Below are 25,699 nucleotides of genomic sequence, written 5' to 3'. Positions count from 1 at the left end.
TGCTATCATGCAGAAATTTATAAATTATAAATTTAACATAACTGATTAAAACGGCACTAGTGGAAAAAGTGACCAAACATGCATAAACACATGGAAATTTCAGCACAGCGACCTTGTCTGGAAAACATTTCTTTCAAAGGCACATTTAAGTGATAAAGTAAATCTAAAGCTTACAATAAGAATGCTGAAGTTACATTTTTCACGTGATGCATATTGGAATTGGGAAAGATGTCTTAATCACTGTGACAAAATTTCAAGCTAGATTCAGCTTCCTTACAAGCCACAGGATGTTCTTTGAGACATATTTTATCTCTGTAGGTAGCTATCTTTGTTCTAGACTGAAAGCTTATAGCCTTTCTTGTACTTTAAGATTAGGAAGATCTCTCATATAGCTGTCAAAAACTAGTTTCCATGCCAGTAATATTCTTTCTTGATCTGGATGCAGTAAACAAGAGCATATTCATTTGGTAACGATTCATCAAGCAGTACACTTTGGATATTTTACCTCCATGAGAAGTTTATTTTTAAAATACTCTCAGGCTAGTGCTGTGGCGTAGTGGATAAAGCTGCCAGCTTGCAGTACTGGCATCCCACATGGATGCCAGTTCGAGTCCCATTTCCTCTGCTTCTGATGCAGCTCTCTGCTGTGGCCTGGGAAAGCAAGAGAAGATGGCTCAAGTCCTTGAGCCCTGCACTCATGTGGGAGACTCAGAAGAAGCTTCTGGCCCCAGATTTGGATCAGCCCAGCCCCAGCCATTGCATCCATTTGGGAAGTGAACCAGCAGATGGAAGACCTCTCTCTCTCTCTCTCTGACTCTACCTCTCTGTAACTCTGCCTTTTGAATAAATAAATAAATCTTTAAAAAAATAAAATATATGTGGCCGGTGCTGTGGCATAGAGGGTAAAGCTGCCGCCTGCAGTGCTGGCATCCCATATAGGCACCAGTTCAAGTCCCAGCTGCTCCACTTCCCATTATCTGCTATGGCCTGGGAAAGCAGCAGAAGATGGCCCAAGTACTTGGGCCCCTGCACCCGTGTGGGAGACACAGAAGAAGCTCCTGGCTCCCGGCTTCAGAATGGCACAGCTCTGGCCTCTGTGGTTCATTTGAGGAGTGAACCAGCAGATAGAAGACCTCTCTCTCTCTCTCTCTCTCTGCCTCTGTATTTCTGCCTTTCAAATAAATAAATAAATCTTTTAAAATTTTTAAAAAATAAAATAAAATTTATAAAAAATACTTTCATTAAAATATTTCTGGTAAAATCTATTTTTCATTTGTTCAATGGCATTTTAAGGCAAGTTAAATGCATTTTGAGTTATACAACTCAAAAATATAACTCATTTGGCTTACTAGTTATTATTAGGATAGTTATTTGGATTACCTGAGTAGACTTGTGAAGATTAATTTCAAAATTAAGGAGTTTATACACATAAAAACGACCTAGTAGCAAACATAATGGAAATAAGCAACAAAACGATCTTGAACTGAGCATCAACCCCCGGTGCATACACTGTTCTCTAAAAGCTCACTGTAGGAGCTCACATGCACAAAGATCATTTTCACTTGAAGAATAAAACATGCATCCAGTTCACGGCCCATCCCTACCTGAACCTAAAGACATAGTCTGGACTCACTTTGAGGAGTAATCGATATGCTATGTCATGCTTCTCAGCAGCATATGAAGGAGGCTACTGACAGAAAGTGGCCTGTCGAATGGAATCAAACACTGCACACCCAACTCAAGGCTACTGTTGCTAACAGAGTAGGAAAAAGACAAAGAGTAAACAGAATCCAAACGGATGATCTCTACCTGCTTTGGAAATGAAGACACACATAAACACACACACACACACACACACACACACACACACACACTTGTCCTGGGACATTCATCTAAAAAAAAAAAAGATTTATGTATTTTATTTGAAAGGCAGAGTTACAGGGTGACAGGGAGGGGTAGGAGAGGCAGGGAAAGAAACCTTCCATCCAAGGTTTACTTCCCAAAAAGCCACAATAATCAGCTCAGCCAGGCCAAAGCCAGCAGCAGGAGCCAGGAGCTTCATCCAAATCTCCTATCAAGGTACAGGGGTCCAGGAACATGGACAATCTTCTGCTGCTTTCCCAGGTGCATTAGCAGGGATCTGGATCAGAAGTGGAACAGCCAGGACTCAAATCAGCACCCATATGGGATGCTGGTGTCACAGACAGCAACCTAACCCACTATGCCATAAGGCCAGCCCCAACACCCTTCTTTTTCCATGTGAGTCCTGGTACTTCAGTGTTCCTCGTCCCCTTTTTCACTTCCCAACCTGAGATACGCTCTTCTCCTTTAGCTCTCCAGTTGTTAGATCAGAATATCTTAGTCTGGGCTCTGCAAGCAAGTTCTTGTTCTATCCACTGTATTAAAAGTTTGTTCTTACTATTGATTTTCATCTAGCTAAAAGATTATATATAAATATGGTCATATATGTATGACTAAGAGATTATAATTTTTTCAAATGAACTTCTACTTTGCACTCTCGATTTTCTGATCACCAAAATTCAGAGAGAATGGTTTCCAAATACAGCCAACAGTAAGCTGATTGGACGATTTGGAATTAGTTGAAACCTGGGAATTTAAATATAGAAAAATGCTTAAACCTTTGTTTTAGATGCTTCTTTCCAAAAAATTGCAATTATCACACTTTTAAATAAACCAGTGTGTGCATCAACACTCTACTGTCCCCTTTGTCATCCTGTGAGGGGAACTACTAAGTAGTAAAACAATAGCAGGGAATGGTATACAGGATCATAAACAAAGTCCTAATTTTTTTTGTAATCTGGACTGGGTGTACCTGCTATTACTTAAACAGCCAAAACCTATGGGTTTTTTTTGTAAGCACATACTTCTTTAGAATTTCCATTGCATCAAAGTAGTCCCTAAATCAGTAAGTTTAATTTGCTGAAAGAGAAGGTAGTATTCCTTTTAAAGGCAGAAATGAGATGTGCTTGTATTTGCAAACTTCTAGATGTCCAAAACATGCATGACTTTGTGGAAGAGTTGTACTTCTGTTTAGGGCTTTAATAGAAGAACAATAACAAATGAAACAAAGTGTTAATCTTCCAGTCCTGATTCCAATACGTTCTAGGTTCTCACCATCCTCTATAAAAAATCTGATCCATCCCGAAATCAATGTCTCTATATGGAGGAATCCCTTCTACCTTTTCTCAATTTCTACTTTAAAAAAATAGATTTTTAAATTGGGGTATAAAATATACAACGTATGTGATGACATTTTACACGCATACACCTCCTTTTACAAACACCCTGCCACTAAGTTTATTCATCTAAAACATTTCCTCCACATCAGAAGGGTTCCCTCGTGCACTTCCCAGTCCATACACCCTAACTGTATCCAATCCTCTGATCATTATCACCACAAATTAGTTCTGGATGGAATCGTATAGTATGTTAGGATACTTCCCTTTTTCAAAGATCACAAACTTCAATGAAATGCTGAGAACCACATAAAAATGCAAGAGTTCTATGAATGAATTGTTCAATAGTCTTCACTCCAGCCTTCTAACAACTGTAGGTTTCCAGGTGGGAAATTATACTATTTCTTTGCACTAAGAAAGAATATTAAAAGACCAACCACAGCTACCTTTCCCCAAGACATCAAAGGAAACTGATGCTGTAATAGGAGAGGGAGATGAAGACTGAGAACAGCAGAGTCCTTTCCAGTCTGACCCTCGATAAGCTGCACCCAGTGACAACTCGGTTCATTAGGAACTTTCAGGGATAGAATAAAGAACTCTGGATCTGCAGGTACAGTGGCTTCCCTTCTCAGTTCTTCTCAGAGGGGCAACTCCCAGAGGCTGTGCCTTTCAAAGTTTCTTTGTTTCTATTATTTCCCTCACCTCCAGGAAGAAGCCCCAGCCATATATATACTCATATAGTATGGTATAATACCATAATGATGATGACATTTGTAAAAACCTGTTAGAATGTACATCAAGAATAAACACTGATATAAACAGTGGATTCTATGTGAAAATGATGCCTCAATGTAGGTTTATCAATTGTAACATTGCACCACTCTACTGGAGGATGTCCATACTGGGGGAGACTATGCATGTGTGGGAGTAGGGAACATATAGGAAATCTCTGTACTTTCTGTTTAATTTTGTATGAATTGAAAACTGACCTAAAATATTCTATTAAAAATAACATAATTCTCCATTATAAAATGTAATTCTTGATGACTTAGTGACTACCCCCTTAGATTTTATTGAAAACAAAAATAAAAACATACTTTGGGCTAGCATAGTTTTAAATATGCTGATAGTTGTTGTCCTAAGATGGAATCCTGGGGCTGGTGCCGTGGCTCACTTAGTAATTCTCTGCCTGCGGCACCAGCACTCATACGGGCTTCAGTTTCTAGTCCTGGCTGCTCCTCTTCCAGTCTAGCTCTCTGCTGTGGCCTGGGAAGGCAGTGGAGGATGGCCCAAGTGCTTGGGCCCCTGTACCTGCATGGAAGACCAGGAAGAAGCACCTGGCTCCTGGCTACAGATTGGCGTAGCGCCGGCCATGGCAGCCATTTGGGGAGTGAACCAACGGAAGGAAGACCTGTCTCTCTGTCTCTCTCTCTCTCACTGTCTACAACTCTACCTGTCAAATAAATTTTAAAAATAAATAAAGGAACTCTACAAAAAAAAAAGATTTAATCCTGACTGTATTAGTTATCTTTTGCTGCATAACAGATGAACAAAAACCCAGTGACCTAACACAAGACACAACTGTTATCTCAAAGTTTCTGTGAGTGAGGAATCTGGGTACAGTTTAGCTGGCTCTCTGCTTATGGCATCACAAAGCTGAAACCAAGATGTTGGCCAAGGCTGTGTTTTCATCCAGGGGCTCAATCACAGAAAGATGTTACTGTTGTTGGCAGCATTCAGTGCCTTGTGGTTGTAGGGCGACAAGCTTCAGTTTTTTGCTGTCTGTTGGCCTCATCTCTTAAAGGCCACCTGTAGTCCCTTGCCACATGGACCTCCCAACATGGCCACTGTTTCATCAAGACTGACAAGGAACAGAGAAGATCTGAAGCAAGTTTGCTAGCAACTTGGAACCTTGTGTAACATTACACAATCCTAGAAGTGATATTCTCGTACATGCTACATCTTCTTGGTTAGAAGCTAGTCACATGTCCCAGCTACACTCAAGAGGAGGGATCATCTGATGGCATGAACACGAGAGGAGACACTGGAAATCACCTCAGAGTTACATTACAACCCTGAAAGTATACTCCTGGGTTTACATTCAGACCCAAGGGCTTATGTTCATTAAAACAACTACATACATGTTCCCAGCAGCTGTATAGAGCAGTTGTCATCTCTCCTCCCTCAGTTTTACCAACTTCACACATACCTCTTCTCATAAACACTGAAAATCAAACCCCACTCTGGCCTTCCACTCAATACTCCTTGATCTGATCGTGTGCACACCCTATTTGGAATCCAATCAATCATCCGCACTCTCAGCTTAATGCCTACTTACTCTTTAAGATTGTAGTATTGATGCTTCCTCTATTTCACTGCAAATGGTCTTCCTTTTATTCTTAAGAAGTAGATCTTCTTTTTAATGGGAGAAACCCCATAACTTATTATATTCCCTCCAATTGTGACACAATAACCTTGAGACAAATAGCATCTCTGATTAACTGCTTGTGTGGTCTCTTTATAACTTTGTGCCCTCATTTCCCTAAACACAAACAGTAAAAATAATGCCCTCCCTAGAAAGAATTCTTCCATGATGTGAATTCTACCAAGAGTGTTAGGATACTAAAGGCAAATGTGAATTCTAAGTAGTCTGGGCACAGGGTGAGGAAGGAGACTTGGGAGCCCATTTGATCCTTTCTCTCTTGCAAAGATAGAGCAACTTCTCTGGAAGCAGACTCAAAAGGAAGTAGCCTTCCCACCTGCCCTCCATAGCTTCACTTTAATCCTTGGAAGCTGGGAGGAAGGACAGGGCGCTAGGCCATAAATGAAAGTTGGTCAAGAGAGACACAAAATGCAATGAGAGGATATGACTCCAGCATTAAGACCAAGTATGTGAAACACAAACTGTACTACAAGTCAATACATTCTTTCAAAATAGCCAGACTTGCAGACCAGGATGCTGTACTAGTTGTTCACTCTCAGGCAAGGCAAGTGGTAAGTAGTTTCTAAATCCCAATTATTACTCTTTAAAAACACTTATTTATTTGAAAGTCAGTTACAGAGATGGGGGAGGGAGATGATAGAGATAGAGATAGAGATAGAGATAGAGATAGAGATAGAGATAGAGACCAGTGCTGTGGCACAGCAGGTTAATGCCCTGGCCTGAAGCGCCGGCATCCCATATGGGCGCTGATTCAAGACCCAGCTGCTCCACTTCTGATCCAGCTCTCTGCTATGGCCTGGGAAAGCAGCAGAAGATGACTCAAGTGCTTGGGCCCCTGCACCCATGTGGGAGACCTGGAGGAAGCTCCTGGCTCCTGGCTTCAGATCAGCACAGCTCCAGCCATTGCAGCCAACTGGGGAGTGAACCATCGGATGCAAGACACCTCCCCCCCGCCCCCACCATCTCTCCTCCTCTCTCTGTAATCTGACTTTCAAATAAATAAATAAATCTTAAAGAGAGAGAGAAAGAAAGAGAGAGGCCTTCCATCTGCTGGTTCACTCCCAATGGCCAGGGCTGGACCAGGACAAAGCTAGGAGTCAGGAGTTTCTTCAAGGTCTCCCACATAGGTGTCAGGGGCAAAAAAAATTGAGTAATTTTCTGCTAATTTTCCCGGGCCATTAAGGAGGAAAGCAGCTGGGACACAAATTGATACCCATATGGGATGCAGCTGCAGGTGGCAGCTTTACCTGCCATTCTTCAATGCTGGCCTCCTTAATTTTTTTCCAAGATTTTTTTTTTCATTTTATTTAAAGGCAGAGCCAGAGAGACAAAGAGAGACAGAGAGATCAATCGATCTTCCATCTGCTGGGTCACTCCCCTAATGGCCCCAATGGCTGGGGCTGTGCTGGTCTGAAGCCAAGAGTTAGGAGCTTCTTCTGGGTCTCCCACATGGGTACAGGGACCCAAGCACTTGGAACATTGTCTGCTGCTTTCCCAGGCACATCAGTAGGGAGCTGTATTGGAAGTGGAGCAGCTGGGACTCAAACTGGTGCCCATAAAGTATGCCAGCACCAGAGATGGAAGCTTTACTCACTATGCCACAGCACTGGCCCCATCCCTAATTATTTTTTATAGGGTGCAAAGTTAAACCATGTAGACTTTAAATTTATGAAAAAAATATTTCTTTCGTTGAAAGAATCTTTGTAGTCTAAGACATATCACTAGATACTGATCGGCACATTTGAGGGATGATGTGTTGAGGGCAGGGAGGGAAATTGAGGCAGATACTGTGTTAGGTCCAGTCCTGCCTGGAAGATGGTGCTAAGAACAGATGGAAGCCAGCAACAGCATTGCCCTTTGAAAGGATGAACTTTTGCCTTCCCTTGGGACAACCTGTCAGGGTTCTCACTATTCTCCCTGTTTTTTTGGTAAATTTTGATTTAATAACACTGAATTAAATAGACAAAATATGTCTCTTTCAAGCATGAATTATATTATTTCACTGGCTATGACATTGTTTTAAAAATGCTCATATTTAAAGAAAGGTTGAGAAAACAGTCCAGTGAACACATATACATCTATTATTTAGATTCATCAAATATTAAAATTTTGCCACAATTTGCTCATCTGCCATTTATACTTGTTTTGTTGAGTTACTTGGAAGTATTTTATAAACATTAAGACACTTTATCCAAAAAACACTAATACTATTAAGCCCCCTTTCAAATAACAATGGTCTATAAAATAATTTAATAAGATAGACTTTAAAATTTCCCCAGTTGCACCTAAAATGTCTTTTATAGCCATGTTTTCCCCAAAGAAACATAGCTACCACACATGACAGTACCAGTGTACTGCTCAGGCCTTGAGACAAGAGATCCAAACCACTAGAAGATAACATTTTATCATCTCCCATCCTCTTATCAGACACCAGATGACCAGGAGACCCTGGCTGCCTAAGCCACCTGTTTCCCCACAAAGGAGCCATATCAGTACAAAAACCAAGGAGAAATCTAGAGCATCACTCTGGCTATTGATTCAAATGACCCGAGACATCTATTGAAAGTTAGGAGTCATCGGTTCCAAAGAGGCTCAAACTGAGACACCCGTGAACTCAGCACACACGAAAGGTGGGGATGAAGAGACAGGACAAGCCAGCCAGGAAAAGAGGAGCTAATGAGATAAGGTCCCCCAACAACTTGACCTCCTCCTGTGTTCTCGCTCAACCACATCCCTGGGTCTTGGACTGATCCACACCTGGGGAAATGATTCCAGGATAACTACAGCAAGAAATGCTGAACAAAACTTCAGATCTTATTGTGGCACTGGCCTCTGTCTTTTAATTAAACTTGCTTTTAACCCACATGATTAAAGTTGTGGTAGAGGTCTTCCCACGGTCAGAAAAAGAAAAAGGGAGGCATTTGTCCTGGAAATGAAATGTGGTTGTTATCTGCTTGTCTATGAATGCTTCAGTTGTAGTCCCTGTCTGCTTCTATGTAACCCTTTCAGGTTCTGCTTGTTAGTACAATGATGTTACCCCTTGCCAGACAGCTTACAGCTCAGTATGTGTGTGGTGGTGGGGGGGGGGGGAGATACTTCAGTAACTAGAATTGCATGGGCAGTACTGTATCAATCCTGTGGCCGCCATGTAACATTAGAATAGCCAATCAAATGTATGCAGGTAGCCATATAAGGGAGACAAAGAGGCAAAAACCAACTTCAGGATTTTGGTTAAGAAATTCTACCAGGGCCTTATGCCAGCATAATATAAACTACTTCCTGTTAAGGGGCCTTGGTGTCTTATCTCAGCACATGAATCCTGCTACATTATCATTCTTGAGAGTATGTAAAGTAACAGTCGTGTTAAGCAGCGTATTTCGATTCTTAATTGTACAAACAGAAAGTGCCATAGTGCAGGAGAGAACAGGTGGAGCTCGGAGTTCATCCCAACTCCTTGTATTCTAGTGCACATTACTTCTTCCAGGCCTCTAGTTAGAGGAAGAAAAACATCTCAGGCCAGCTTTCTATTGAACTGGAAAGAAACAGAATGCCTGCAGCATAAAACATTAGGAAAGAAATGTGCAGGTTTAGTAGATTAATCTCATTAACCCACTCAAAAAAATCTTTGTTGTTGGAGGATTTCATAAAAGAGAAAAAGTGTTTAATGTTCTGAGATACATCAAATGAACAAATTAGAACTCCGATTACAGCAGTAGAGCTCAAGTTTTCAAAGGAAGAGGAAAAGAAGTCCCCTGAGGCTTAATATCCTCATCTGTGTTGAAATAGCAATTTATGGTGCCTTACAACTAAACATTATGCAAATATTATAGCATTTAGTTTACAGCTGCTTACTGTTGGCTCAAATTATCCAAAAATACCTAGTTAGAGAAGAACCAAAATGAAGTGTGGTACACCTGGGAGATAGGGCCAAGACAAGAGAAGTGGATTAGGGCCAATCCAATTTATGGCTTGATACAGAAATGTTTCATCTCCCAACTAAGCAATTCTTTGGATATGGCTAGTTAACCATATATTTAATATTTGTTCACCTTAGGCTGAATATACTGACTTCCATTTAGAGCAGTGGACTGACTGACTGACTGAATGAATGATAAATTTTTAGATGGATAGATGGATAGATGGGTGGATGGATGGATTTTTGAATAAATGAATATGCATTGATAGTAACTTCCATTATTTCATTTGTTTCCAAAGGCTTCTCAATGGAGTCCCTCCTTGAGGAGTGCCTGCAATTTCATGCATAACTTTCTGGACCTTGCCTGGTCTGCAGTTTTCTGAGAAGGGAACATTGAGCTGGTAGATCCAAGTGTAAAGTGTTTCTTCCTTCCACCATTGAGTCACTACCTAGCAATTCCTCAGTGTATTTTGAGAAAATCACCAGGTATAATGTTGATCACAGAACAAACAGGCAGTATCATATTTTTCTAGTGCTTCAAAATCAATTCTAATTGCACACATTTTTATTTATATGTAATTTTGTAAACACAGCCACTGCATAATATCAGGCAGCTCTATTTAAAATTTTTATGCTCATAATTTAAAAAACCAAAATCCTAAATTTGTATAAAAAAGTTTGGATAAACTCTCGAAATTTGTTGCTCTACATTGTGGCACTTACACAGCCTTCAAACTATTGCTTTAGCTAATTCTTTAAGGAATAAAATAATATAGAGGAAGGAACTTTCAGTCTTTTCTTGGTATTGCACACCAACACAGTGAACCACTGCCATAAAAAATGTTTATTAAACTCCCACATTCACAGCAGAAACGGAATATGGCACAAAACCCAACTACTTCATACATACATACAATCATAATTGTATTCCTCTTTTGAAAAAGAGGATATCTTAATATCTATTCATTGAGAACAAGAAATTCAACTTCTTTTTCAAAAAAAAAGTGGTAGTAAAGTCAAAATACACTAAGAAGCACCATTTAAAACTTAGAGAACACATCCAAATTTTTATAACACTGCATTGTTGCAAGTAGATGGTGAAGAAGGATAAAAATAATTTCCTAATGGATTCTGATCTAGTCAAGTACTACAGGATGATACATGACATACTGAGAAGGAGAAAAATCTGAATGTCACGGAAAACATGTGCCAAAACTAGAAGACTGTTCTGAGAATATCACCACTTCTTGAGAGTCCCTAACAGCCTCTAGCATTCAAAAGCTGCAAACCACCTGAGTGGAGCAACTTGTTTCCTACAATCTCAAATGCTGTCATAAGTGACGGCTACTTCAAATTCATGATAGAAAAATGTGTGCTCATTTCCTAGGCAATTGTTCAAGAGACTGCCACCAACATAGCAATAGAATTTACCAGGTTCATATTGCATAATGTCTCTTATGAGGATCTGCAATAAGATAATGAAATATAATACTGTATTTTTTTTTTTACAGGCAGAGTGGACAGTGAGAGAGAGAGAGACAGACAGAAAGGTCTTCCTTTTGCCGTTGGTTCACCCTCCAATGGCCGCCGCAGCCGGCGCGCTGCGGCTGGCGCACTGTGGCCAGCGCACCGCGCTGATCCGATGGCAGGAGCCAGGTACTTCTCCTGGTCTCCCATGGAGTGCAGGACCCAAGCACTTGGGCCATCCTCCACTGCACTCCCGGGCCATAGCAGAGAGCTGGCCTGGAAGAGGGGCAACCGGGACAGAATCCGGCGCCCCGACCGGGACTAGAACCCAGTGTGCTGGCGCTGCAAGGCAGAGGATTAGCCTAGTGAGCCGCGGCACCAGCCGTATAATACTGTATTGATCAAGGCATATTCACCACTGCACTGAACCAAAGACATTATTTTTTTAAGATTTATTTATTTATTTGAAAGTCAGAGTTACACAGAGGGAGGAGAGGCAGAGAGAGAGAGAACGAGGTCTTCCATCTGCTCGTTCACTTCCCAACTGGCTGCAACAGCCAGAGCTACGCCGATCTGAAGCCAGGAGCCAGGAGCCAGGAGCCAGGAGCCTCCTCCAGGTCTCCCATGTGGGTGCAGGGGCCCAAGGACTTGGGCCATCTTGTACTGCCTTCCCAGGCCATAGCAGAGGGCTGGATTGGAAGTGGAGCAGCCGGGTCTTGAACCAGCGCCCCCGTGGGATGCCAACATTTCAGTCCAGGGTGTTAACCCACTGCACCACAGTGCTGGCCCCTAAAGACATCATTTACAGTAAAATCTAGTTTATCCTCTTCCATGGGCCAGGTAAGTACTTAATCCAGCTAGGGTCGTTTGGCGTCCACATCTTTCTGATGTTCTCAAGTGGCCTTTTTTATTATCTCAGTAATCAAGAAGTGATAGCTTATTTTCAATTGAAAATTCTTTGGCGCACAATCTTCACTTTGTCCTACGTGGGCCTGAATAAAATGGCTCAGAAATCTTATCCAGAGAGGAACACACAGTTGTACAGAATGAAGTCTGGCTTCTGCTCACTTCGCAGGAAAGGGTCATACATTGCCATGGTAGTGCCTGGAGGCTTAGAGGAGCTGTAGTAAGACCTAGATCTCAGAGGGAAGTAGAACCTGGCATTAAGCACTGGGAACCAACAGCTCTCTCCTGGTTGCTTTCCACACCTGCCATCTTTTATGTAGATTTTCTATTCCAGACTGGACCACAGACTCCTGGCTTCCACTGCAACTTCTCCAAGGGAGAAACTGTGGTAGTTAGTGTGGGTCAGGACTCTACTGACAATATAATCTATGAGGTACCCAGGAGGAAGAGAATGGTGGTCTTGCTGCTAAGGGCCCAAACTGAGGACATGGTGCATGGCAGTTAAGGGGCCACTGTGAGGTCGCAAGACATTCCAAAAGACATCTGCTCTAAATGTTTTCATGAAGGTAATATGTAAGCTTCACCTATAGAAATGCATATTCAATTCCATTGATCTTTTCATTTTTCCCATATCATTTTTAAAGTGAGGTTATCAAAACTAAAGGAAAAAAAAAAAACACCCTGCTATGACACTGGATAATGTGAGCCCTAAGTGTAAGATCGCTTGTCAGTGTTTTTAGGTGAGTTAGGGTATAGATCTGGGAGACCTAATAATGGAAGTCCCATGTTTTTACTAAGGAAAGCAATAGAAATGGTTCTTTGCAGGGTAATTCTGTAAGATCCCACAGAAATATAGACAATTAGGAACTGTGTGTGTGTGTGAGTGTGTGTGCATGAATGGATACTAAATCATACACATGTGCATGAATTTTTAGTACAACTAACCTGAGTTTTTCCTGCTGCTCAAGAAAAGGACCAATTTTGCCAGCAGTGTTTTAGATACTTTATAGGGAGATCCAGGAGAGACGAACACTCAGAATCATCCTTGCCCAAGCCTCCTGTAAAGCCTGGAAGACTTCACACCCCTGCAGATGAGTCCCATTGCCCTTCACATCCAATTGTGACAGGTTTCTAACCCCACGGCAAAGATCTGAGTGAGCTGTGGAGCAGTGTGTAACCTGAGAAGATAATAATTCCACATTTAATTATGGCAGAACTCAGAAAACTTTTATTTGAGAGAGAGAGAGAGAGAGAGAGGGAGGGAGAGATTGATTCCATCTGCTGGTATACTCCCACAAGAGTGGCAAGAATCCAAATATGTGGTCCATCACCTCTGTTTCCCAGGGTCTACATTATCAGCAACCTGGAATCAGGAGCCTGATCCAGGAACAAGGCACTGTGGTGGTATTGGATGCTGGTATCTTAAGTGCTAGACTAAATGCCCACTACTCAGAAAACTTTTTACTAAGTTGTTGGTATATATTTATACTCAGGAATAAACTTGATTCTCTGATACCTTAAATTAAAATGTTGTTTAAAAAATTAAAATATTGTACTTGAAGGCTCACCCCATTTCCTGTCACCCTCCAACTTTTCTTTTAAAATCTTTCCATCTCACATTACATATGCTAAGCTCCATTTTACAAAAACTTTATAACCAAATTATTAATCTCTTACAACTGGGTCATTTTTGAATTGCTGGCCTGACCTATACTATTTTGGAGGATCAAAGAGAAGTTGCTCACCATGAATTCAGTTATACTATCAGCCACTGTTCTACTTAGCACTGGTTACCTCCACCAGCAAGTTACATTCCCACTTCTGCCTGATATGACACAAAGAATAGAGAGACAGTCATTCCTCACAAACCCCTCCCCTTCACCTCAGACAAACCCCTTACAGCATTTAAACCTGAGGGATCCTGAAACATGCAATTTCCTTGTCACCAGGTGTGTTATTCAGTGCCCTATATTTTCTCAGCTCAAACTAGAAAACCTCCACCTACTACTAGGCTTTGCTCAGAAACCAACATGCTCCTGGCCTCTGGTTCATGCCACCATAGCCAGGCAAGAGATAGGTGGTCTTTGAGAACTAGCCCTCCCTCTGCACTACAATTGACTTCAAACTAAGCCTATCATGGGGCCTGGTGCTGTTTCCCATATGGACTCCAGTTCAAGACCTGGCTGCTACACTTTTGATCCAGCTCTCTGTTGTGGCCTGGGGAAGCAATAGAGGTTGGACCAAATCCTTGGGCCCCTGCACCTACTTGGGAGACCCAGAAGAAGCTCCTGGCTCCTGGCTTCGGGTCAGCTCAGCTCCAGCCATTGTGGCCATTTGGGGAGTGGGAATGAACCAGCGCATGGAAGACTCCCTCCCCCAGGCCTCTGCTTCTCTGTAGCTCTGCCTTTCAAATAAATAAATAAATCTTTTAAAAAAACTAAAGCTTTCAGCATTCTAAAACACTAGTAATTTTATTAATGACATATACCAGGATCTTGTAGCTCATTTTAAGCAATCAGCATAACCGTCCCCAAAGCTTATTCTGAAAAAAAAAAAAAAGTGTGTGTGTGTGTGTGTGTGTGTGTGTGTTTTAAGTAGAAAAGTGAGAGTTCACTATTTAAAAATACCCTTTAGGGAAATCTTTTGCAAAGTGAGATGCCCATGTTCAATGTAAACATTCACACTCAATGATTCTACACTCAACCCTTACTACATATGTTTTCTACTGCAAGCTTTTGCCAATCCATGCTTCTTGTATTTTGGCTTATAGGGAGTGCTCCAAAAAGTGTTTCTAGATGAGTAAGTGAAAATAAAGAAGTTTGAGAGACGCTCCTCCATCCTGCCTAAAGGCTTCAATCTGGAGCCTAAAAAATATGCTACTTCAGTCAGTAGAAACGCCACCAGTTCCGCCATCATGTCACACACCTGGGGTTGGCTGCCCACCGTACAGATGGATAATTACCAATCTTTGTTCTCCCTCTTCCATCATGCAGCCCATCTCCTCCCCCAATTCGTTTCTACAGTGGAGAAGTTTGAAAAGCAGCAGCAGAAAATACTCTAGTTGGTCATTTCCACTCTGGCAAGACAGGAAAGGAAAGAATTAAGAGAAGATACACAGATTGTTCTAAATCCTAGAGCACTTGTTACAGGGTATCGATTCATGGTGAGTGGGTGTTGAATCATTCCAGACACAGAAGCAGCAGGCTCTTACAGATCTTCAGAAGGCAGCTGATTTGATTCTTCATGCAAACCTAAGGAGCGGTCCATGATGAAAAGAAAGTGGAGGTGAGGGGCAGGGATGAGAAGTCGAGCCTGCTCAGTTATAACTACTGTCAGCAGAAGAGAGCAATTTTGAATGTAAATTTGGGATTTGGACTAAATGAGTGGGTCTCCATCAAAGATGTCTGCTCTCCTCCCACATCATAGGATATTTGGCAACTGAGAGAGATTTCTGATTTTCAAAACTTGAGTAGGTGGTGGTGTGATATTGACATCTAGCAGGCAGAGGTCTGGGGTGCTGCTAAACATGTACAGTGCACAGAACTTCTCCAACAATACAGAATCACCGGGTACAACGCATCAATGGTGCCGAGGATGAGAAACCCTGGGCTAACTCAAAGCTTATCATTCAGAATTCTAGTCTTCCATTCAGAAAGCACTTATGAAGGGAGACCCAGGAGAGAGTCAAGCAATTTTGAACAAGCAGGATGTGAGCATAAAGAATTAAATGACACGGATCACCAGAGAGGTACAATCAAAGGTTCTCTCTCCCAGAGGTCAATCAATATTTCAGGCAGCATCCAATCATTCATTCAGCAAATAGCTAGTGAGCAACTACTGTGGCCCATGCACATTCTGGGCTTTGAATACCCTCACAGCTGGAAATTTGCAGAATCTCCAAGAATATTGCCAAATGGTTTGATTCAGAACCATGGAATGTGGATCTTGGAGGACTTAAGTCACTGAGAAGAGGAACTCAATCATTTTTAGCCAGTTGTTTATAGTTTAATTCTCAGTTGAATTAAACACACACACACACACACACACACACACACACTACCCCTCTCAGACCCACGGGCTTTTGGGATTTTTAAAAAACTATTCCCTATAAAAAGTCTTTTGCCTACAGTGAAATCTGTGGATCTCACCAGTTGGGTTGAAAGTGCTGAGCAAAGATAATTTCTATACTTCGCAACCACTTCATTTATCTTAACTACCACTCAAAAAAAGTCTAAATATGAAGAGGCTACAACTGAGTACTTGGTCATCTGAATTAGTTCTGCTACTACAAAAGCAACTGACACATTTCTCAAACAATATCGAAACTCAGTGTCAACTCCTACTGCAGGGAAATAAATATCCACCGAAAGAAAATGACACAACAATGTCAAGTGTAAGACTTGGAGCATCCCATAATTTGAGCTAGAGACTATCAGTAGAATAGTTTTTGTAATCATCATCTTTCCAAGTTTGCTGAGTACAACTATTTGCCAATAAACAAATTAACTGATACTTACAGATGGATAAACTTTTTGCATTATTATGTTTTGAAATTGGGTGGAAATGGCAAACAGCAAAAGCACTGCCCTAAAACCTCATTTGCTACATGAATAAAACAGTAGCTTTTCTATATTTAAACTTAAAATCCAATTAAATTATCAAAATGTCAGTTGTCACCTAAAGCATCTTATTAACAAGGAAATACCTTGGAATCAAGAATATTCCTCCTGACAGGAATTAAGAAAGTGGAGTGAACTGGTATTTTTTTTCCTTGTTAAAAGCATCATTTGTAGATTTGTCTGCTAATATTTATTCCTTCATTAAAGTCTCGGTATTTAATAATCCCATGGGTGGTACAGGGACTCATTTTCAACACGGTCTTTCCCTTGTGTTAATTATAAAGTATGTTTCTACCTAATACAGGCATCACTCTTGGAAGCTCCTGTCAACCCCTAAAGTCATAACCCATGATGATAATTTCCACAAAGCACACGAAACTAGCCACAAATACAACTATAAAGAGAAACCTTGCTATTACTTCAGGGACTAAAGACAGAACTCCATGAAGATGGCAATTTGTACGATTGTTTTTAGTTATGAAGAAAACAGAAACTGGAAAGAAGAAATAGAAATCTTCCATTTTCTAATAGAAACTTAGAAAGCAGAAATAAAAATTGAGTATCTTATCCACACCCACAGATCCACAAGAAAAATGGTTTCCAATGGGCTTTAATTTTCATTATCCTCAACCTGGTGTTTTTTCGCCAAAAAGAGAATTGGGATTTTTTTTTTTTTTTGCTTCCTTCTATTATCTAAAGCCAGGAGATCAGCTACCATTTAAGCAGCAGAAGGCAGGAGAGTGGAGGAGATGCAGATAATCTTTTCACGGTTTATATTGAGCTAAATGCAGTCATCACAGTTCTCTACAAACAAGCAAGGACATGAAAACAAAACATTCAAACCCTATGTTTCTTGCTGCAAATTACTTAAAACTAACCGGCCAACTGCTAGCATACTGCTGCCCTATCACTTGGACTTGAAGGTGTTAGAAATGAAGATAGACATATTCTTAGTGATTGATATGATGACATTACAAAAGCCTGCTCATGGTTTTTTTCTCCTAAACACCTAAAAAGTACGTTCTAATTTCAAGCAATCAAAGGTTGGGGAAAAAAAAATCTCAAAGCCATCATCAAGCTGTTAGTCTAATCTTCTATTACAATGAAGGAAATCAATGCCATTCTCTTATACTGACTGAGGTGCAAGACAGCAATCTCTTTCGCTATGTCAGATTACAGTGATGAGACCACTTCATTGTGGTTCATTTATAGATATTTAGAGTTTGTTGTGGCCAACCTCTCTCTTCCAAGTGAAGAAAAGAAGTGTCCACCAGCTTAGTCTTGGCCACACAGGTAGTATCTGTGTAACTGATCACAGCATGGCCATAGCCAGCAGCTGGGGACCACTGGCAAGGAAGTTCCAGCTGCTTCCCTGGCCCCCACCATTCCTCTTGCAGGCACCAGTGTCAATATCTGGAATGATGGATTCAGAACCTCCTCAACTCAGACCCAGAAAGCCCTAGGGCCAAAGGAGGAAATGAGATAGAAAATGAAAATAAAGGTCCCATGAACTATCTCCTGCCATCAGTGCCTGGGAGATGGCCACCCCCCGCCCCGCCCCCAGACTGTTCTCCGTTGAGCCAGCTGAGCCCAGACTCAGGGCCCAGTAACACTTGTAGATGCACGGGGAACTACACAATGCAGGGCTCTTGGCATTTCTGATGTGGATCTACTGCCCCTCCTATATGGTGACCCCGTAGGACAGAAACGCCTGGGGGAGTGGGTGCAAAAGAACAGACCAGACAGTTCCGAAGGTCCTAGAGAACCCCATCTCCGGGCCTCTTGCCCAAATTTGCAAACTAGATTCTGTTTCAGCAGGCAGGGCAGGAGGGGTCGCCAGGACTTGTGAACTCCCCAGGCTGCGGGACATCCATCTGTGGGGGGGGGGGGGGGGGGGGTGCACCGCCAGGCGAGCAGAGCGGCGGGATGGGGGTGGGGGCTCTTACTTTTGTAGCTTGTTGCCCAAGGCTGGTAGCCATAGTAGCCGGTGATGCGCAGAATCCGCTCCTCGATGGACGTGAGGCCCACGGGCCCACTGGTGAGGTCCTCCACCGAGCGCGACCATTTCAGATCCTCCTTAATCGCCTCGTCCACCACCAAGTACTTGAGCTGCCGGAGCTGGGGGCTGATGTCCGACAGTCTCCGGGGGCTGACGTCCGGTGACCTCCTCATGCCACTGAGGCCGCATGCAGGGCGGGCAAAGGGGCAGCAACGGCAGAGAGGAGGGACTTGGGTGAGGAGCACAACCGAGGGCGAGCAAGGACGCAGCCGGGCCCTCCAGGGGCGGGTGCCACCGCAGGGCCGGGACTGCTCCCCTCCCACCGCTGCCACCCGCCCCAGTTCCCGGGACAGCCTTGGCGTCCAGTCCCGTCTCCCGTACCCTCTCCTGGGCGCCTCGGGGCAGTGTGTGTCCTGGCGAGCGGCGTGGGAGAGGACGCCTTAAACTTCCCAAGCAGCCCCGCCGCGCGCACCGCCCTCCCCAGCTCAGACCTCCAGCTGTCCCGATTGCCTAGGGCCAGCCGGCGTACCGGCCACCCGCCTCTCTCCTGCGCAACCATGCCCAGGACACTACTCACATGGCGATGCTCTTGCCCCTGGGTGCGCCGCCGGGAAACTCTCGGATACCCATAGGCAATAGCAGAGTGGGGCCGGGAGCTCCCAGACTTGAGGCGGAGGGGCTGCTGGGCCGGAGCTCCCTGCAGCCGCGGGCGGGGGCAGAGGTGGGCGCGATGCCCGCCGAGGGTCCTGGTCACCCCGCACCACTGGTGCGCGCCCGCGCGGTCTGTCCCCAAGCGCCTCCGCGGGCGTGCGGCGCTCGGCGGGAGCGGTGGCTCCACCAAGGGATTCTAGGCTGATCTGCGGCTCTTGCTGCAGCCAGCCAGGAGCAGAGGCAGTGCCTTGCCCCTCGCTTGTCACTGTCGCCGCCGCCCTGGCACACCCCACGGTCGCCGGTGCCGCGGAGCTAGGGAAAGCTCTTCCAGCAGCGCACTCTTCAGACACCTGGGCGGGCGGGGATGTGCCCTTCCCGGGCGCGTACGGGCCAGGCGGGGGCGCTGCTGCCCACTTTCCGCCGCCCGGTGTGTGCCGGGCTCTGAAGCCAACACGAGGAGTCAACGCCAGGCCGGCGAGTTCTCCTGGCAACCTTGGGGCTTAGGGAGCGCTGCTCCGTCCCTCTCCATGACTTGTCAAAATCTTACAACTCCTGGTTCAGTATTTCAATCTTTCAACCTCTCCCCCGCCCCCTCCCTCTCCGCACCCCGTCCGTCTGCAAAACTACTAGCAAGAAAGAAGCTTGGCTTGGTTCTCAGTATGCCAAGTAAACAAATGGCATTTTGTAGACAAAGCTGGGACACAAGTGAATTGATTTCTTTGGGTGATCCCTCAGTCAGTCCTGGTTTTCTGCGAGCTTACCATCCCCACGAAGGAGGCAATCACTGTCAGTTCTTTTCATACATTTCCATTTTATTTCGCTTCTAACTGTTGTTTGCCGCTCTCCGCAGACTACCTAATTGTTTTTCATTGGAGCAGATTGAGAAAGTAAAGAAATATGTGAAGAAGAAAATATCCATCATTCAGACCCAAATTACTACTTTGAATAATAAATGTAGTCCATTCTAGTCCTTTTTTCCAACACAGAATGAATGGTTTACACAAAATCAGAATCAAATGCACAGAGTACCGATTTTTATATTAAAATTATATCGTGTCAGAGCAAACTAAGAATGGGGGGGGGACTTCCTCAATTTGATAAAGAACATTTACAAAAAGCTATAGCTAACCCTATATTTGTAGTGAGAAACTAGAAACTTTCCTACTGAGATCAGGAACACAGCAAGAATGTGATACACTCCTTTTCCACATCTATTGTTATGTTTGACTTGGCTAATGAAATTAGACAAGAAAAGGAAATTGAGAAAGAAGAAGTAAAAGAAAGAAAACTATCTTGGTTCACAGATTCAAATTGAAAATCTTAAATAATTAGCAAATAAAAAAAGCTCTCACGGAACGAATGAACAAGTATATATGAGTAGTATGGCTGAAGGATACAAGTAAGTTTCCCTAACAAGGTCAACTGCTTTCCTATATTACCTGCAATTAATAATGGAATTTGGAATAAAAACAGCACCATTTTACATCATCACACCTAAAAATGAAATACATATGTATGTGTTTAACAAGATACAGACAACATTTCTATGAGGAAAACTACAAAAGTATGATGAAACAAATCAAGGAGCTAAATAAATGAGGAGATAGTCCATGTCCATGGAGAGGAAGACTTGATATGATGGTTGATTCCACAACTTGGCTATTATAGGCAAAGCTGTAATGAACTTGGAGTGCAGGTATCTCTTTGACATACTGATTTATTTCCTTTGGATAGATACCTACAGGTGGGATTGCCAGATCATTTGGTAGCCTTTTTTTTTTTTTTTTGACAGGCAGAGTGGACAGTGAGAGAGAAAGACAAAGAGAAAGGTCTTCCTTTGCCATTGGTTCACCCTCCAATGGCCGCCGCGGCCGGCGCATTGCGGTTGGCTCAATGCGCTGATCCGAAGCCAGGAGCCAGGTACTTATCCTGGTCTCCCATGGGGTGCAGGGCCCAAGTACTTGGGCCATCCTCCACTGCACTCCCTGGCCACAGCAGAGAGCTGGCCTGGAAGAGGAGCAACTGGGACAGAATCCGGCACCCCAACCGGAACTAGAACCCGGTGTGCGGGCGCCGCAAGGCGGAGGATTAGCCTAGTGAGCCGCGGCGCTGGCCGGTAGCCATATTTTTAATTTTTTTTTTTTTGCAGCATTTCCATTTAGTTTTTCACAATGCCTATACTAATTGATATTTCCATCAACACCATACTAAGGTTCCCTTTGTTTTTTTTTTTTTTTTTTTTTTTTTTTTTTTTGGACAGGCAGAGTTAAACAGGGAGAGAGAAAGAAACAGAGAGAAAAGTCTTCCTTTTTCCATTTGTTCACCCCCAAATGGCCGCTACAGCTGGCACGCTGTGCCGATCCAAAGCCAGGAGCCAGGTGCCAGGTGCTTCCTCCTGGTCTCCTATGCAGGTGCAGGGCCCAAGCACTTGGGCCATCCTCCACTGCCTTCCCAGGCCACAGCAGAGAGCTGGACTGGAAGAGGAGCAACTGGGACAGAATCTGGCGCCCCAACCGGGTCGAGAACTCTGGGTGCTGGTGCCGCAGGCAGAGGATGAGCCTAGTGAGCTGTGGTGCCAGCCCAAAGGTTCCCTTTCACTATGTCCTCACCACTGTGTATTATCATTTTCATAATAGCCATTATAACAGGTGTGAAGTGATACTGTGATTTTAATTTGTCTTTCTGTAATGATTATTGATGTTGAATGATTTTTCACATACCTGTTGGCCACGCACATGTCTTCTTTGGATAAATATTTACTTTCTTTTGCCTATTTTTAAATTGAGTAATTTTTTTTCTTGCTACTGAGTGTTTGAGTTCCTCATATATTTTAAACTGTAAACTCTTATCAGATATTCATTTTGCTCATATTTTCTTCCATTCTGTAGTTTATCTTTTTCACTCTGTTGATTGTTTCCTTTGTTGTGCAGAAACTTTTCAATTGGATGTAATTCTACTTGTCTATTTTTGCTTTTGTTGCCCGTACTTTTGCAGTGACCTCCAAAAAAATAAAACTAAGAGTTGGTTTTCCCAAAAAAATCAACAAACTTTGGCTGGACTCAGAAGAAGAGAAGATTCAAATAAGCAACAATACAAATCAAAGAAGAGACATTATAACTGATACTACAGAAATGCAAGGGATCATCATCAGACTACCATGAACAATTATATGCAATAGTGGAAAACCTAGAAAACAATGGCTACACCTCTACACTCTACCAAGACTTAAACATGAAGACAGAAAATACAAAAAGACCTAAAATTAGTCAGCAGATTGAATCAGTAATCCAAAACCTCCCAACAAAGAAAAGCCCAGAATCTGATGGCTTCCTTGGTGAATTCTACCACATGTTCATGGAAGAATTAATGCCAATCCTTCTCAAACTATTCCCAAAAATGGAAGAGAAGGGAATAGTTCCAAACTATTTTTTGAAAGGCTGACATTACTTTAATACCAAATCCAGAAAAGGAAGTTATAAGAAAAGAAAATTTTACAAGCCAATATCTCTGATGAATATAGATTCAAAAATCCTCAATACCAGCAAGTCAAACTTAAGAGTATATTAAAAGACTCAAACAGCTGGATCAAGTGAGATTTATCACTGAGATGCAAGTCTGGCACAACGTGTGAAAATCAACAAATGTTATATATCCATTAACAGAATGAATGATACAAATTCTATGACCATCTCAGTAACTGTAGAAAATACTTAACAATATTCCTCATTCTTTCATGATAAACACTCTCAATAAATTTGACATAAAAGGAATATGCCTCAACATTCTTAAGGCAATGTGTAAAAAAGTCCACATTTAATGTCATTTTCAGTGGTGAACAGGAGAAAACATCTTCCATCATATCAGGAGAAAGAAGGATGCCCACTCTCTTCACCTCTATTCAGCACAGTAATTGACATCCAGCCAGATCAGTACAGAAAAAAAAAAAAAAAGGAAAAGAAAGAAAAGCCATCCAAATTGGAAGACAAAAAAGTAAAATTGGTTTGATTTGTTTTTGCAGTTGCCATGATCTTCTATATAAAAATTCTAAAGACTCTACCAAAAACTGTTAGAAACAATAACACACTTATAGACCAGTGAAACAAAACTGAGAGCCCAGAAATAAATTAATGCATTACAATCTCTGACAAAGGTACCAATAATACACAAGAAAAGGATGATCTCTTCAACAAATGACATTGAGAAAACTGGATATGCAGAAGGCTGACATTTGACTCATTTCACACATGCACCAAAATCCCTCACATAAAATGGATTAAAGACTTAATTAAGATCTGAAACTATAAAATTCCCAAAAGAAGACATAGGTGCAAATGTGATATTGGTCTGGGCAATGATTTTTTGTATAAAATATTTTTATTGACTGTATTACTTTATGGTTGTTCTGATCATAAAACTATAAAATCATTATTAAAAAGTAGTAATAACCAGGTATATAAACAAAAATTAGGATCTCTCATAATTGTACAAAATGTTCCCTTTTTGTGAGAGCTTTGGGTATAAGGTGTTCTCCCTGGATGTCTGTGTGTGCACACATGCATGCATGCGCACCCAATCATATGTATGTCAAAAAGCTTTCTTCTTGGGACGGTGTTATAGTGCAGCGGGTTAAATAGGCACTTGGGATGCCAAGGGACTCCAAATCTCATTAAGTTGGTTGGTAATAATGCCATCTTAAGTGTTAAAGTTATCATATTAAGTGTGTAATTGATCATATAGGTAGGATTAAGTGTTAAAGGGATCATATAAATAAGGTCAAGTGTCTGGTAATAACAATAGATAGAATTAAAAAGGTGAGAATGTTCCAACATGGGAAACAGTCCACAAAGCAGACTCAAAATGGCAATCACTCTAAATAGCTCTTTGACCTGAGAATCAACCCTTACTGCATTCTGGTCTGGCTGAAAAGCCTATGAGAGCATTTCAGGCATGGAATGCCAAGACACTGTGGCAAAAAAATTGTCCCACATGAAGGATGTCTGTGAGTGAGACCCCAGTGGAAAGAAGTAGCCATCAAAGATGTACCTTTCTATGAAGGAAGGAGAGAACTACTCTGCTTATGGCCTTGTCTAAATACTGACAGAGATTGTGGATTCAAAAGGCTTCCATAGCCTTGGCAGCTCATGTCAAGAGCCTCGGGTGGTCACTGATGTCATAGATAGAAGTGTTAATTGTTAAATTAACAATAAGTGTCACTGTGCACTTACTCCCCATGTAGGACCTCTGTCCTTAATGTGCTGTACTAGGAGAATTAACTGTAAAACTTGTTCTCAGTTTTTTGTATTGTGTGTGTGTGTGTTCAAATTGTTGAAATCTTTACTTAGTATAGAGTTGGTCTTTTGTGTATAAAGTTAATTGAAAATGAATCTTAGTGGAGAATAGGACTGGGAATGGGAGCGGGAAGAGGAGGTAGGGTGAGATTGGGGGTAGGAGGGTGGAAATGGTAGGAAGAATCACTATGTTCCTAAATTTGTACTTATAAAATTTGTACTCATTAAATAAAAGTTTTCTTTGGAAAAAAATAAATAATATGGGGCTTGAAATTGGATTGGGGCTGGCGCCGTGGCTCACTTGGTTAATCCTCCACCTGCGGCGCTGGCAAACCGGATTCTGCCGGATTCTAGTCCCGGCTGCTCCTCTTCCAGTCCAGCTCTCTGCTGTGGCCTGGGAAGGCAGTGGAGGATGGCCTAAGTGCTTGGGCCCCTGCACCCACATGGGAGATGGGGAAGAAGCACCTGGCTCCTGGCTTTGGATTGGCGCAGTGCCAGCCATAGTGGCCATTTGGGGGATGAACCAACAGAATAAAGACCTTTCTCTCTGTCTCTTCCTCTCACTGTCTATAACAATACCTGTCAAATAAAAAAATTGGATCAGTGGCTTAACTATTGACTTCTCCATTCTCCAGAGGGACAATCTTGGGAAATGTGTTTAACTCCTCCAAGCCTCATTTTTCACATCACTCTTATAAACTATTATAAAGATTAAGCAAGCTCCATAGTTTTAAGAAGTCAGTACAGTACAGGGGCTGGATTTAATGATCATTTTTAAATATTGCAATAATAATTATGATTAGTTCTATAATGTTTCCACTTTTTAGATGTAGCCACTGCCATAGCATTACAGGATATTTTGGGGTCATGACTTTGCAAGCCACTTCAATCACTGTCCCTACTATCACCAGCGGTGACAGTGGCACCTTGTTTACCTCTCAGAACTCTCACCTCTACACAGGCAATTCTATTTAAGTCTTGTTGTGACATCTGTAACTCACGTTAAATAATTCACCCTAGGAAGGGTGAAACTAAGTGTACATTCACTAGTGAATTCTAGGACCAACAATCTATTCTTCCAATCAGTTGTGGTCAGCCATATTGCAGAGGCAGCTGCTACAGTTTATTTTGTTATCCATACACCAATCAACACCTGATGTGCTGGCTTTTGACAAAGTGAATATCAGAATTTGGTTATTAGTGGTGACATTGA

The 25,699-nt window shown here is 42.3% G+C and overlaps 1 protein-coding gene across 4 annotated transcripts in view; it reads right to left on the bottom strand.

Moving 5' to 3' along the window:
• The window catches only part of SLC35F3 (solute carrier family 35 member F3), a 416,207-nt gene extending 396,868 nt beyond the window's left edge, over positions 1 to 19,339 (bottom strand). For 3 of the 4 annotated variants that reach the window (XM_051820732.3, XM_089312289.1, XM_089312291.1), the window contains exons 1-2: positions 19,125 to 19,339; positions 18,495 to 18,724 (exon numbers count right to left, since the gene is read on the bottom strand). In XM_051820732.3, the coding sequence (XP_051676692.1) occupies positions 18,495 to 18,724; positions 19,125 to 19,177 (283 nt within the window). In that variant the 5' untranslated portion in view covers positions 19,178 to 19,339. Of the gene's footprint in view, positions 1 to 18,494; positions 18,813 to 19,124 lie in introns of those variants that run through there. The other variant, XM_089312290.1, reaches the window with a different exon arrangement.
• Between the last annotated feature and the right edge of the window lie 6,360 nt (positions 19,340 to 25,699).

Source organism: Oryctolagus cuniculus, chromosome 13, assembly GCF_051225735.1.
Source record: "Oryctolagus cuniculus isolate XC-2025 breed Fujian yellow rabbit chromosome 13, ASM5122573v1, whole genome shotgun sequence".
Taxonomy (NCBI): Eukaryota; Metazoa; Chordata; class Mammalia; order Lagomorpha; family Leporidae; genus Oryctolagus; species Oryctolagus cuniculus.
This window is presented reverse-complemented; position numbering and strand designations above follow the sequence as displayed.